General features: G+C 38.9%; 1 protein-coding gene across 1 annotated transcript in view; it reads left to right on the forward strand.

The window, feature by feature from the left end:
* Nucleotides 1-13738, forward strand: part of mmp15b (matrix metallopeptidase 15b) — a 44164-nt gene extending 30426 nt beyond the window's left edge. The window contains exons 7-10 of the mRNA XM_065261569.2: nucleotides 4094-4232; nucleotides 5718-5868; nucleotides 7979-8097; nucleotides 8409-13738. Coding sequence (XP_065117641.1) covers nucleotides 4094-4232; nucleotides 5718-5868; nucleotides 7979-8097; nucleotides 8409-8872 — 873 coding nt within the window. The 3' untranslated portion in view covers nucleotides 8873-13738. The remainder of the gene's footprint in view (nucleotides 1-4093; nucleotides 4233-5717; nucleotides 5869-7978; nucleotides 8098-8408) is intronic.
* The last annotated feature ends 1598 nt before the right edge of the window (nucleotides 13739-15336 follow it).

Genomic DNA, 15336 nt, shown 5'->3' on the forward strand with positions numbered 1-15336 from the left:
AATGTAAAAGGAGTTACATCCTTGAGGTTTTTAACAAATCGTAACCCATAGTATAAGTGACACGAGCCTTTACAAGCACCACCAATAAAAAAGAGGTTTGGAGTATGTTGATGGAGCAATAACTACATGTTTCCTGAACCTCTTATTGTTGCCTGCTTCAAAGACATAAAACGCCCTATTCATGTCAAACCTGAATAACTTTCTTCCATAGAACACACAAGAAGATGAATAGTAGTTTTTATTTAGTTTTATTGTATGGAAAGTGTCAACATCTGCAGAATTTTTTCATTTATGTTACGCAGGTTTGGATTGACATAAATGTACAGTAAGTAAATGTTGAGGTGAATAAATATGCCTCTATAGTCTGTTCACAGTTTGTTCAGCATGTGCAGAACAGGTTGTAGTCTTTGAACGACTAAAACTGTGGCTTGGCAGAGAGGACGTACAAATAAACCTGGTTTCTTGGTCTGGAGAAAAACCAGAAAACTGAATTCAGAATGATTCTGAATCAGAATATGAATCAGTCTGCTCGTGAATCTGGACAGTGTTCAGACAGAAATACAAAGGCATCAGTCACTATGTTAACATGCACCCTCATAATGCCATGAGATTTTGGCAATATAGACTGCCGCAGGGATGACGTATTTTTGTATGCCAACCCTGAAGTTAGCGGGACACTGGTTCCCTTGCCAAAAACCGCATTCATTTTTCCTATAGACTTTTGGATTATTGCAAAAAAAATAAGCTTATGACATTTACATTTATGCATTCGGCAAATGCTTTTTCAAGTGGCTTACAGTGGATTCAAGGCATACATTTTTTTATCAGCATGTGTGTTCACTGGGAATCGATCCCATAACCTTTCCATCGCCATATGACCATATACAACTATATACAACCATATGACACTTACACGTTTTGTCCAACAAGATAATATTCGCAGATGAACACAACTTTTGTAAATTTTGACATCTACATGCATTTTCTAGAAATTAATAGCAAACCTTAGGCTATAAGCGAACTACACTACGGTCAATTTACTACAATTTGCTACAATTTATTTATCTCTATACCGCTAGTTTTTACTGTCCTCAAAATGGGCTGATGTCTTCCTTGTTCTGTGAAGTCCCTCCTTCAGAAATACGTAACGAGTTCTGATTGTGTAGCTTGTTAAAGGCAGGATAGGCAGGAATTATCTAAAAAAACTTTTTTACAAATTTGTTTAAACTTTATATACCAATACATAATTAAAATGTAAGTACTCTGAAAAAGAGAGTATAAAACTTGAGTGTCTGTAGACCTTTCACCACTGTTTTAAACACAGTTTATTATTTCCGAAACAAATGATTGTCTTGCGCGACTATCACTCTCTCGCGCGACCCTGGCACCACCCCTGTTGCTATGGGATCTGCCCACGCATGCGCACACCCGATTGATTTGAACGTGCACGAGACACTCTAGGAGGAGAAAATGTACGGCAGAGAAAGAGCATTCAGAACTCACAGTACCTCCATATGCAGTCAGCGAAGACAAACAAAGGAATAAACAAAGAAATCAAACGAGAGTAAATATCGCGTGGCTTTTCCTCAAGTCGACAATGTGGTAGCGGTATTGTCTCCGGAGTTTAGTCCTCATCAGAGTCAACAATGCTTTCATTACGGAAACTCTTCCATGCTAAACACCGTATATGTTATGAATCTTCCACAAAATTCATCTTCATCACAGTGTAACTGATGGTAATAAAAAAACTTGTATCAATGCAATCTGTTTTTAGCTTTGTCTTATAAATATAACTAGCTTGTTTGTTACCGAATCAAACAAAATATATTTTAAACTTTACCAGTATCATTATGCTAGCTTAACAGTGAGTACTAAAAGCCATTCTATTTGTTTATTCATAGTGATAAAGGTGTATTACATGTGATTGTGACATGATGTTACATGCACCGCGCTCCTTCCTCTCCGCTCGTCTGAGGTAAATGCTTCTTGCGTCATGTGTTTTGGGGGCGTGGCTTTAGAAGAAACCCAGAAGGGAGGGGGTGGAGTGAATGGAAAAATGAGCTGTGTTTAAAACAGTCGTGAGAGGTCTACAGACACTCCATTCTTATACTCTCTTTTTTCAGAGTACTTACATTTTACTTATATATTGGTATATAAAGACAGTTTAAACAAATTTGGAAAAAGTGTTTTAGACTTTTGTAGACTTAAACCTGCCTACTCTGCCTTTAAAGGGATACTTCACCGATTTAGCATTCAGCTTTGTATCTGTAGAAACCCGGCAGTATTACTGAATGACCATGTTTCCCTCCCTCATTTCCCCCTGAGAGGAGAGATATCTGCATTTTGGTTCTGCAAAAAAGTCCTCCGATGATGTAATATGACGATTTTTGCATCATCGGAGGACTTTTTTGCAGAACCAAAATGCAGATATCTCTCCTCTCAGGGGGAAATGATGGAGGGAAACATGGTCATTCAGTAATACTGCCGGGTTTCTACAGATACAAAGCTGAATGCTAAATCGGTGAAGTATCCCTTTAAGTGTGTTGTGATTCGATAGCAGCTTAGCTTGCCATTAGCTTAGCTTTCCGTTAGCTTAGCTAGGGTGACCATACGTGCAATTCTTCCCGGATGCATCCCGTCCAGGATTTCGGTGCGTCTTCCGGAAGTCGTATTTGTTGACCGCATACGCCATTCAGTTAAAAACATAAGATATACAATCGTTGTTTCATTCTTACCTTAAAATGTAACGGTTGTTTTTCTGTAATAATAATAATAATCCTCTATGACGTATGCGGTCGACAAATACGAGTTCCAAAAGACGCACCCGAAATCCTGGACAGGACGGGTCCGGGAAGAATGGCACGTATGGTCACCCTAGCTTAGCTGGCAACTGACGTATTCCTGTGGGCGTGGTTTATTCAAAAAACTGTTCTAGTGACGTCATTAAAGCAGGAAGAAGAGGGCTGTAGTCCAAACCGGCCGTTCGCTGTAGGCTTTGAAAGGCAAATTCTGTTATCGAAAATATATCGCCTGGCAATGAACTTTGAGCTTTAACATTTTACTGGTATTATTTACGCTATTATAGCAACATTACACACTACCCTGCTGAAAAAAACAGCATACCAGCAAGACCAGCATATGTTGTGTTTTGGTGCTGGTTTGCTAGTGAACACCAGCTAAACCAGCATCAAACCAGCATCAGCACCAGCTTAACCAGAACCAAACCAGCATTAGCACCAGCATACCATGCTGGTCATACCAGCATATGTTGTGTTTTGGTGCTGGTATGCTGGTGGTGACCAGCAGCAAAACCAGCATAGACCAGCATAATTCCCATGCTGGTCCATGCTGGTTTGATGCTGTTTTTTTTCAGCAGGGTAACTAAAGTTTAAAAAATGAATTCAGAAAAGAATGTGACCTTTAAAAAAACCATCGACTTCAGGACGATGCAACCGGAAGTGCTAAAAAGCTAACTCGCTTCCCGGTTTTGCCACTGTAGCACTCTATTGCGGTTACACTTTACCCCTTGTAAACAAAATACTTTGATCGAAATAATGTGATTAAGCTCATTATCGCAGCAAGCATAATCCTTTTAAAACATGCAAAGTATGCCAATTTAAATTGCAATAAAAACTTGCACACATAATTTCATTATGCACCTTAAAGTCGTCATAAAATGGATTGTTTTTCGTATTATGGCTTCTAGAAAGCTAAAAACTTGATTTTGTCCATCAGGAGTCGATTAAATCCTTGAAATTTGGAAGTCTGACCATTGGACAGTGAATATAGCCCCGCCCTCAGGCCGAGACGTACATCATAAACGGAAGACATGTCGTATTGAGGGGGAGGGGAAGTTAAAGTTTTTAATAAAAAATTATGAGCACTTTTTTTTATAATGACCTACATGGATGAATCATTTATAAACACTGCAATATTCCCTAAAAATAGGAATTGTAATTTTTAAGCACAGATTCATAGTGAACAGTTTTCTTTACATTTCTATCAACATAACTTTGAAAGCAATCACATTATTGATGCGCATGTAAAAATAGTCTGTGTCTGGTCGCTGATTCAGATCTTCTTGCCTCCTCAGGGTCGCTGGTTCTGGAGAGTGAGGAGGAATAGAGTGCTGGATAATTACCCGATGCCTATTGGACACTTTTGGAGAGGCCTGCCGGGAGACATCGACGCCGCATATGAAAGACATGATGGCCGCTTTGTGTTTTTCAAAGGTATTTCCCTCCCTAACTCTGTTATTGCTGTATGCACTTTGAAAGTGGATACGTCAAAGGTATAAACCATAAAAATGTTATATCCGGAGAGAGATCATTACCCGGGCTGGCAGAATTATGTCGGATTGAAGTGGTCGTCGTATTAAAAAGAGCGATCGATTTTGACTTGTGTTATATAGTACAGGAAGAACCTTTTGATTTCCCTCAGCCAGTTGTCTGATGCATTTTACAGGTAGTGTTGCAAAAGATATTTTGGGTGTACTCTATGTTATTGTAAGGCTGTATTGTGGAACTGTTAACAGTTGGAGCGCTAACCAAAGTTTGCAAAACAGGCTAACCACAGTGTTTTAACCTTCTCTGTGAACTTAAACCAAAACTTGCTCAAACCGCAGCGAGGTTTACCAAGTTATTTATACACATCAACACACTTCACCTCTAAAGCAGCTAACTATTTAAATATACATTTGGCACTAAATGTGTTCCTTGGGTTCGAACCCATGACCATTTGTGTTGCTAACGCAATGCTCTCCCACCGAGCTATGCAGGAGCACAGTGGAGATGTCTTTGTATTTTGAAGCAAACACACACAAAACAACTTTTGCTCGCTCATGAGCAAACGTGTATATGATGTCATTGGCAAGGGCCTTTTACATTTGGATTTCCGCCATTCAATAGAAACCAGGGGAAGGAAAATATTGGGGTAAAACATCTGTTCTTTGTGAGGTGAGGTTCATTGCGTCAGCTGGCGGTTCTACCAGATGCTTACAGCAGAGGTTGGACTTGGATACGGGCCTGTTGAATTTAGGAGAGTCTATGAGGATGGTGCCCTAGTGTCTGCCATACCGTAAAATCATAAAACTGAAGCTTGTCGTAATGTTTCTGTTACTGCTCCCTGTAATGCTCTGTCGTCATTTATGTGGGATTGGGACTGAATTCACATGGGCGGTGTAGTGTTGTAATGCAGTTATTTGTGTTTTCACGAGAATAAACACACATTTGTAATGCGGTGTCTTTGATGGAAAGTCCCTGTAGATATATCGTAAATTTTGCAGAATAAAAGTTTTTGTTTACATCATATATGTGTGTACATTCATGTATATATTTAAGAACTATTTACATGTGTACGTACATTTTTATATTTATATCTCATTTATATTATACACAAATACATGAATACTTAATATATACACATCTTCGTTCTTAAAATTATACATGCACGCGTGTGTATTTATATATATTACATAATACTAGTTACATACATAATTATTTTACACCATACACACACACACATATATGATGTAAAAAATTTGTATTCTGCAAATGATTCTTGCCCTAATATATACATAGCAGTAAATGTGTTTATAATCTGTGTAAAAGTATTCAATAAAGTTATTCATATGTGTATGTTTGTTTTGCTTGGCTGAAATATGCAAATATCTTAATCAATCCTTTCATCTCTTTTCCTTTGTAATCTTTTTCCTGTAGGAAATCAGTTCTGGTTGTTTAGGGAAGCTAACCTGGAACCGGGTTACCCTCAAGAACTGATGGACTACGGTAGAGACATCCCTTACGACAAGATAGACACGGCCATCTGGTGGGAACCGTCTGGATTCACTTATTTCTTCAAAGGAGACAGGTAAGTGGATAGTGTTGTACTTTATTGCTTTCCAGGGCCTGTTTACACCAGGTTTTAACTTTAGACATGGGTGATCGGACCACTGTGGCAGACTGTTGTTTACCCTGGTATTAGGGCGTATCCATTGCTTCTCCAATGACCACAGAAGATTAGATTCCTTCAAGAGAGGGAATCTGATTTCGTGACTACGTACCTCACTATATGACAGTGTAAGGGTGTCACGATTCTCCAAATCCTCAATTCGAATACATTTTTTTATTCTAAGGTCACGGTTTGATTGGATTCTCGGTTTTTACTTTATTTTTTAAAGAACAGGTTCCTATGCCATTTTTAGACTGGACTTTTATGAAATATAATATCTGACCTTGAACCCGAAGATGCCCTGCCATGTTAGTCGTGCTGCCAGTGGAAAAATATGGTACACGCACATACCTGAGAAAACGAAACTTCCCGTCAGATCTGTCAGTACTTTGCACCTTAAAAACACGCTTTTATTACCGTCAGACGAGATTGTAAGACTATACTCCTATAAGTCATGTTTAAATGCTGTTTTCATAACTCTTAAGCAACTAAAATAAGTTGTTGTGAAACTTAAACTGATCTCAGTTTGGAGAAACGACCAGTCCTGGCACAGACGTCGCTCTGCTGCGCTTGCTTTTTTTTGTTTCCAATGTAAAGAGCACTCGCGCGGTGTCTCCTGCATCTCCCATGCTATCTTTTAACTGGCTGTAGCTAGCAAAGTTAGAGGAGGTTGCTGACAGGACGTGACATAGCGGCGTGGCAGCATCGCCGATTCAATTTTTTTATTCAAAGTTCAACGTTGTGACTTAAAGGCACACCATGGAACTTTTTGGCATCTAGGAGGTGCTAGACATGTATTTTTCACGTCTAGCGCCCCTAGTGGCCACAAGCGCCGCAGCACTGTCACAAAGGAAAAGAAGACAACTCTTTAGGTCACAAAGTGTGCCTTCCAGCATGTCATGTGTCATATAATATAATTCCATGGGTTTTATTTTCATCAAACGCCAAAAACATCGCGTAGCTCACATTTACAAGCCAGTTGTAACGGTTGTCGCTTGGTTAAAGTTTATATTTAAAAAAAATTGTCCTCAAGGGGAATCGAACCCGGATCGGCCGTGTCGTAGGTCCATGATGCCACCACAGTACCACAATGTCACGTGATATAAATCTTTCTTTAAACTCTCCAAGTAGCCTCCAGTAGAATTCACGTAAAAAACCAGACAGGACTTATATATGCAAGCAATATAACATTATGTATATAGTACGAAAGCATTTGGGGCCAAGTCAGCATTGGTCAGAAACCCCTCCTCCTTCTTTAGTTCACGCCAGTGAGCGAACGCTGGCCCAATATAATTGATCTTCATCCTCTTCTTATTCGGTCACTCTCCCGTTTTCTCTTTCTGGTCTCCTCCAACAAAACCTTTGGTTTCTTTTCTTAGTTGCTGCTTCGGCCATGACAAAAACATCAGGAAAATAAATAGTTGCGCTCTCAAGTCTGAATTTGAGGAAGTGGAGAAAGTGACGTATGCCATAAAGCAGTTTTTTGTAGTTTTTTGTTTTGTGCTCGGGTTACTACCAGAAACCCTAAGTTTAAAAGTACGAGTAAAAGTGATACAGACCCCGTCAGGCTATGGACATGTCATTCAACCTATTTTAAGTCCATGTACCATCACAAGGGTCTTGAAAATATAATATAAAGGTTGAAAAACTACAAAGTGTCACTTTAATTTAGATTAACACTTATGACAGTTTATCACTGTTTGGTAAAATCTTGTTTATGTATGTATGAGCTTTTCTAAATAAAAGATGAGCTCAAAACAGTATGAACCTGACTGGTTAGTGATGATCATTGTAAATGCATATTTTATAAGCAGGCACTCCTTCGTGGGGTACATTGATGTTCAATCCCAGATATGACACATACTGAAAAGTCGTATAGATTGATTGCACTGGATAAAAGCGTCTGCCAATTGCTGAAATGCAAAATTGCTAAGATGGCTGCATTTTAGTGATGCTTCCTAATAATGTGATGATTCATATAAAGTGCATTGTGTATGTTTTCTATTAAACTGTGTTTAATAAATTACAGGTATTGGCGCTTTAATGAGCACTCGAGAGCCGCGGATCAGGAATACCCTAAACCAATAAGCGTGTGGGGCACTTCTGTACCCTCTTCTCCCAAAGGAGCCTTCCTCAGCGATGATGGAGGTGAGCCGTCTTAATGCATGGGATGAACGAATGGGGGGTTTTCTGAGACCTGTCAGCTTAATATAGAGGATGGATGGGGAAGGACCAGTCAGATCAATCTCATCAGCCAATGAGTGAAAGGCTATGATTAAAGTAAAACGCAATATTACATTCGATTATTGGAGGGATTGAAAACAAGCAAGCATCTGTGGTGGGTTATTGGTTTTAATTTCAGTGGGTTATGGTAACAGGCTCACAGTGAAAGATTTAAATGCAGAAATGTGATGCTTTTTCCATGGCACTAAACTCTCCAACCCTGTCTTTTTTCACAGCTTATACATACTTCTACAAGGGTTCAAAGTACTGGAAATTCGACAACCACAGAATGAAGAGCGAACCGGGTTATCCAAAGTCCATTCTCAAAGACTTCATGGGCTGCAACGTTGACCTCGATCCCGACAGAGACACCGATGTGGACCCAGGCCGCAAGGGGCCCGATCGGCCACCTTTTAATCCCGATGCCGGACGAGACAAAGATAAAGATAAGGAGAAAGAGAAAGAGCCAGACAACACTAATGATGTCGACCACACAGACAAAATCGAAGAAGAAACAACCGACGTGATATTGAAGATTGACGAGACAGAACGCACCATGAACATCATCATGGTGACGGTACCACTGGTCCTGGTGCTGTGCATCCTGGGATTGATCTACGCCATCATTCACACACTACAGAGGAAAGGAGCGCCTAAATATTTAGTGCACTGCAAACGCTCGCTGCAGGATTGGGTTTAACCTTTCACCTCCGTTGTGCACCCATATCATCCAATCAAAAACAATTTGCACACACAAACACATAAACGCACACATTTCATTCACACGTCTCTTTTTTTTTCCCATGGTGCTTTTCTCTAACATGTCGATTAGTCTATTTATATCAGAAAGTTTGCACATTGATTTTTTTTTTTTCGGTGTTCTTATTCATAATATTTTATTAATTTGTGGGATTTTCTTATTTTCTTCAGTTTGAAATGTAACAATTAGACCTCTAGATCTGCACTCAGAGCTAAAGAAGAACAGACTGAGGGAGATTTGGAAAATCTCCAAAAGAGGAATACGGAAGCGGAGATGGGAATAACTTCCTGTTTGGACTCTGAGCTGCGATGTACCTACCGACCGGGCAACTCATATTATAACTCAATTATAACATGCCAATCATTAACATTAATATATGGATATACAGTAGGGTCCAAAAGTTTCAAGCTACTGTGCTTGGGAAAATGTTTAACTATTTATTTTCCTGTACAATGCAGAATATTTAATTAAAAACAATATTATTGGTATGACAATTGAAATCAGATTTAAGATGAACACAAGTTTGAGATGTTTTTAGTGTTTAGCATGTCGCTTTTTTGCTTTTATGACAACATGCAGTTGAGCTGGCCTGGACTCCACATGTTTGTCCAAAATCTGATGATTGCTGTTATCCCAGCATAACTCCAGAATTTTCCCAAGAGATTTATGTGTGCCAATGGAACCAAGAAAATCACAATTATCTGCCTACGTTTGATGACAAATGTTGATTTCCATGTTTTGAGATGTGGTCTTAGACATTTGGACCCCACTGTATGTTCATGTCAATAAATATTTTGGTCATCCAGATTACCATAGCACGTTAGTCGATTAGCAATAAAAGCAGCTGGATGTTTTTTTCCGACCGGTAACCAAGTCCAGTTGCGTTTAACAACATTTTTAATGCAGCATAGCCATTTGTTTCAAAATCATAAAGTAGGGACTTTTCTCCAGATTTTGCTGACTTGGTATGATCACAACAAAAATCACATTTTACTGCCTCTTGTTTAAACGGTGCCTTGGTCTTGCCAGCCAAACATGTTTTTTTGTGGTTTCGTCGTACATATTTGTAGAGCCGCTTCGACCTCTTTCGCTTCACTTGAGACTTATGAAACTTGGGGCATTGTGGTTAAAGAAATATCTTACCTTTGCTGATGTAGGAGCAATTCGCTAAATAGGTTTATACATACTGTATGAAACCGAGGCTATAAAAGCATACAGCTACGTGCACCAATTTAAAACTCCATAAAATGCGCTCACATTCGCTTCAGGGCCCAATTACGAATAAAAATCCTAAAACGGTGTTCGTTGTTGCCCTCATGTCAGGATTGTTAGATAATCCTCTCATTTTGAAAAACAGCAGGGGCCTAAAACACAATGCAAACATTTTCCCACCCCAAATCTTTCTCCGACTCAGAAATATGACTCTCGTTGACAATGCAGAGGTGGCCAGGACAGGAATAAAAGAACAGGAACAACTGTGTGAGTTTAAAGAAAGGGTTAAGACACAGAAACTTGATCTACCAAGTCTTTGCACGAGGGCTTACTGTATGTTTTAACAGCTCGGTGTGGATTGTATTACAGTGATGGTGCAGATTTTAGGGGTGGGGGTGAAATAAACAGGCAAGGATTATCCTACTGCATACTCTACACAAGCCTGATTGATGTGTCATTGTGTTTAGGAACACCGATATATCGGCCTGTAAGTGGCAGATGAGAGTATTTTTCCCATCATTAAACATCGGCAGATTGTTTCAAAACCAAATACCTAAAAACAAAACTATCGGTATCGGTAACGCCAAATGCAGGGTTCCCACGAGTCCATGAAATCCTTGAAAGTTTGTGAATCTGGTGGAAAAAATTCAAGGCCCTGGGAAGTTTTTGAAAATATACATACATAGGTACAGGTCATTGAAAGTGCTTGAATCTAATTTATGCAAGGAAAAAAATCCATATTAGTCCCTGTGTAGTGTAGGAAAATATCATACAAATTCTAGACTTTTTAAGCACACGTGCTAAACTGTTCACTTTAAATGCTTATATCTTCTGTATGCGAATGTTGATTCATACCAAAATGCTTTTTTGCATAGTTGTGTTTGACAAATGAAAATGTCTCTGGTTATGTAACTGTTGTTCCCTGAGAAGGGAACGAGACGCTGCGTCTCCCTCACCATACTTCCTGCGTCCCTGTAATGCCGTATTTGGCAATATTTCAGATAGCGATATACTTCCTGGCTCCCACGTCACCCTGTCTTTGTCGTTAAGCCTCACCATTGGTTGAATTTGATATACACATTCAGGCGCACTTACCCCTGGAGGCGTCCCCAAAGTGTCACCGCAGTGACGCAGCGCGAGTTCCCTCGAAAGAGAACTGTTACAATGTATCTTAAAAGGTATCGCAATGTATCCTTGCTCTCACTTGAAATGTATCCCCACATTTAGTCCTTGAATGTGAGGGTATTGGACTTGGAAAGTCCTTGAAAGGTCCTTGAATTTGAATTTAACTAAGGTGTGGGAACCCTGCATATGTGATTCTAAGTAATCGAATATCGGTATCGACACCGATATTTCGTGTCTGTGCATCCCTAGTACCATACCAATTCATAATGCAATGCAAGTGTTGCTTTCTTGCATACATGTGTAGAGTTTGTTCTTGACCTCATCTGAGCTTTGTTAGATAGCATGCATAACGGCGCCAACCCTGTATGAGAGTTTGTTGGCATACCAACCCATTTTTGCTATGGCCCACCACTGGTAATTTTTGGATCACTAGTAATATGATCCCCTTTTCATTCACGACTTTTCATTACCCAGATGCGATCTACTAGGCACGTTTCCGAACATTGTACGATTAAACTTCTCTCAGATAGATCTGTCTTTGCAATCTGTTTTTTTTTTTTGCTTAGCCTAATGTCTAACTTCGGAAGATTCCATAAACTCGACATAGTACGCAGTATTCAGAAACAAAACCTTTTTAAAAGTGAAAAATGTCCCCGTCACGCTCTCCGAACGAGTTTGTTCTCAGAGGAAAGCGAGACTGAGAGTAGTGTTGTAAATATTGCTCTGTCAGACAAGGGTAAAGCATAAAGCCCTTTAATAAATATTACTCCTAGAGGAGAGCAAGGACAGTCGTGATATGAATGCCGTCACTTATGAGTGCACCCCTCACCGTGGTGCTCCTGTCGTCTGGGGAGATTTGGGAGAGAGTTAATCAGACATAAAAGCTCCTCTGCGTTTCGCTCGGTGCCCTTTACCTTCCCCTCCTTCCGCCCGGATCAATGAGGAATACAGAAATAGGCTTTAAGGATCTCGGCTCACTCAGGCTTTTTTCCCTTCCTTTTTATTTTATAAATATGTTTTCCCAAATGTGCCACTGCTTTAAGCGCCATGGTACATGAATTAGGCAGCATACATCATAGACGTAAAAGTCTGTGAAAACCCAGCTAAAGGTATTTTTAAGGATGTAAAGAACATTCAGTGAAAATATAACCTATAACCTAAGTAAGATCATAATTGAAATCAAAGTTTCATACTCTAAATCTTAAAGTTAGAGTATGAGACTTTAGCCTGGATTTCACAGACACGGGGTCACATATAGCCAGGGGTCCTTTTGAAACCATTGCTGTATCACGGTACCACAACAGTACTTTATTTGTAAGTCTAAACTGCATTAACGTGCATTACTTCTTGTATTCTTTTGTGTGACTTATCTTGTGATAGACAATGACTGCGTAATCAAACAAGTCTGTTTGTCAGTATTTAATACTGTAGTTTTTAAACATATCCATCTCGAATCAACCTCAGGCCAAGTATCTGACTGGCTCTTATAACAATGGCCTCTCTCTCTCTGCATTATTGCCGGGCACATTGCTTCTGTCCGACCGGGCCCTCGGCCAGGGCCACAAAGCTTCCTACCACCCTAACATAGCATTCTTAACAACAGACTCGAGTGTGAATGATGAACGCTGGCTGTTTGGGTCACACCTTTCTCATAAACAGTTTAGGATCACGCTAGAATCACCACCCAAATGGAGCGTGTGTATAGTATCGGTCTGGACAGTGAGGTTGTGTGTGTGTGTGTGTGTGTGTCTTCTCCTGATATAAACTTGAGCTCTGATCAGACGTGCCTCTAAAATCATATGTTCATCCCATTTATTAACCACTTTTCATTAGTCAAATGCAGTTATTGTTGGTTAACTGAACAAACTGGGTCGAGACAATAGCGTTGTTTTCAGTTTTGTGGAATTGGTTGAATGAGACACGGACAGCGATGGCAAGCATGCGGCAGCATGGGTAGATTTGATTTGAAATCATCTTGTTGTGTGACGGTGCGTCTGGGTATGCACGCTGTCTTGAAGGGAATCTCACTTTACTGGAAACTGACAAAAACATGCTGTTTAAAAGCATTCGCAGACAAAACTCAAGTAGCAAATCACTAACATTTACTGTAAAGCAATGATGTGCAAATATGTGCTGCAGTGTTTTTCGTAAACACCTCATTGTGGTTCTTATTGATGCTATACTGACATTAATTGTATTTACAGTTCAGTTTTCTTGATCTTAAATTTGGTCATTTTAAAAATTGTAAATAGTACCTTTTTGAAATATTTTTCGTTTTTTCGTGTTTTTTAGATTTTTACCTTGTTAATAACATTCCGATTTGTGTTTTGATTTTATTCTTATGTAGAAACTGAGGATTTTATACATTTATGTTTGTTGTCACATCTGAGTGTGTTTAACAATCCATGCTGGACATGTAAAGTATAATAAAAGATCAAAATGTGAGAAGAGTCATAAAAGTGTGATTTATTAAAATGTTTCCCGTTAAATTTTATCGCAAACGTCAAGGTAAAATCCAAATGTACCCTATTTACATCCCAGCAAGCAATTTTGGGTTTAAAACACATTCAATAGCTGTCCAAACACAACCCAGACGTCTAGACTGAAACAAGGCAAAATTTGAGCTGGGAGTGAAAATTTTATAGACGTCCAACCACCATAGGCCAAAAATAAGTTAAATAAAATAAATAAATAGAACTAAACATCTTGTAATGATGTTTGACATTGCTTACATGATGTAATATCATGCGTCTCACAAGTTATTTTGACAATAACGACCAATTTCAAGTTTATTTTGGCTAGTAGTGGGTTACTCATAGCTGGACTATATCGGATCTATAGTTAACACAACATGACGGCTATTGCTTGCTGGAATATTCTTACACATTTCTGTTTTTATTATGCAAAATTTTGACCCTGGACCACAAAACCAGTAATAATATGCACGGGAATATTTGTAGCAATAGCCAAAATACATTGTATGGGTCAAAATAATCAGTTTTTAAGTCATTTGTTAAAAAGTGACGTCATCCCGCGGATGATCCAGTGTGTGTCAAGAGTTTTTTTAGTAAAGATCATGTATTTATTATGAAAAAAATTCTGTAAATTTCCTACCGTAATTTTTTCAAAAATGTATTTATCATTAGTAAAATGTGTTGCTAAGGGCTTTTATTTTGACACTTTAAAGGTGATTTTTCTCAATATTTTGATTTTTTGCACCCTCAGATTCCAGATTATAGTAATTGTATCCCGGCCAAATATTATCTTATCCTAACAAACCAATGGAATTTATTCTTATTTATTCTTATTTATTCAGCTCTCCAATGATATATATTTATAATAATTTTTATGTATACAATTACCCATATTTATCAATGCATTCTGAGGGGAAACTATATGTGCTACTGAAATGCTTGTACCCATCAGGCATTTGACCGACCTTCAACCTTGAAATAATGTCAGCTGTTGTTTTAACGTTGAAACAATGTTGATACAACAGTTAATGCTAAACAGTTGCAAAAGGTTAAAGGGACACTCAACTTTTTTCCACAGTACATTGAATCTGATTAGCCCATTAGCATCCACCCTAAAAAATAACCAAAGGTTTTAGAAAAATGTTCTATTGAAAACTCTGTATTAACATCGTGTACTAAGGCCGACGGAAAATTAAAAGTTGCGATTTTCTAGGCAGATATGGCCAGGAACTATACTCTCATTCTGATGTAATAATCAAGGACTTTGCTTCCATGGCGCAATGATATTACGCAGCAGCCGGAAATATTCCCCTTAGTATAAAGCAGGGGACTATTTGTTTTGCCATGTTACGGCAGCAGAGTCTTTGATTATTACTCCGGAATGAGAGTAAAGTTCCTATATCGGCCTAGAAAATCACAACTTTTAATTTTCCATCTGTCTTAGTACACGATGTAACTACAGAAGAGTAGCGATGTAACGATACTTCGCGTTTTTTTATTTTATTCGTTGACCGGTCAACACGTGATCTACTCTGCGCCAGCGTCACCTGTGCTTCACCGCAGTCACACAGAAATCGCTTGAATCACCCGCAG

Source organism: Paramisgurnus dabryanus, chromosome 2 (genome assembly GCF_030506205.2).
Source record: "Paramisgurnus dabryanus chromosome 2, PD_genome_1.1, whole genome shotgun sequence".
NCBI classification, from domain to species: domain Eukaryota; kingdom Metazoa; phylum Chordata; class Actinopteri; order Cypriniformes; family Cobitidae; genus Paramisgurnus; species Paramisgurnus dabryanus.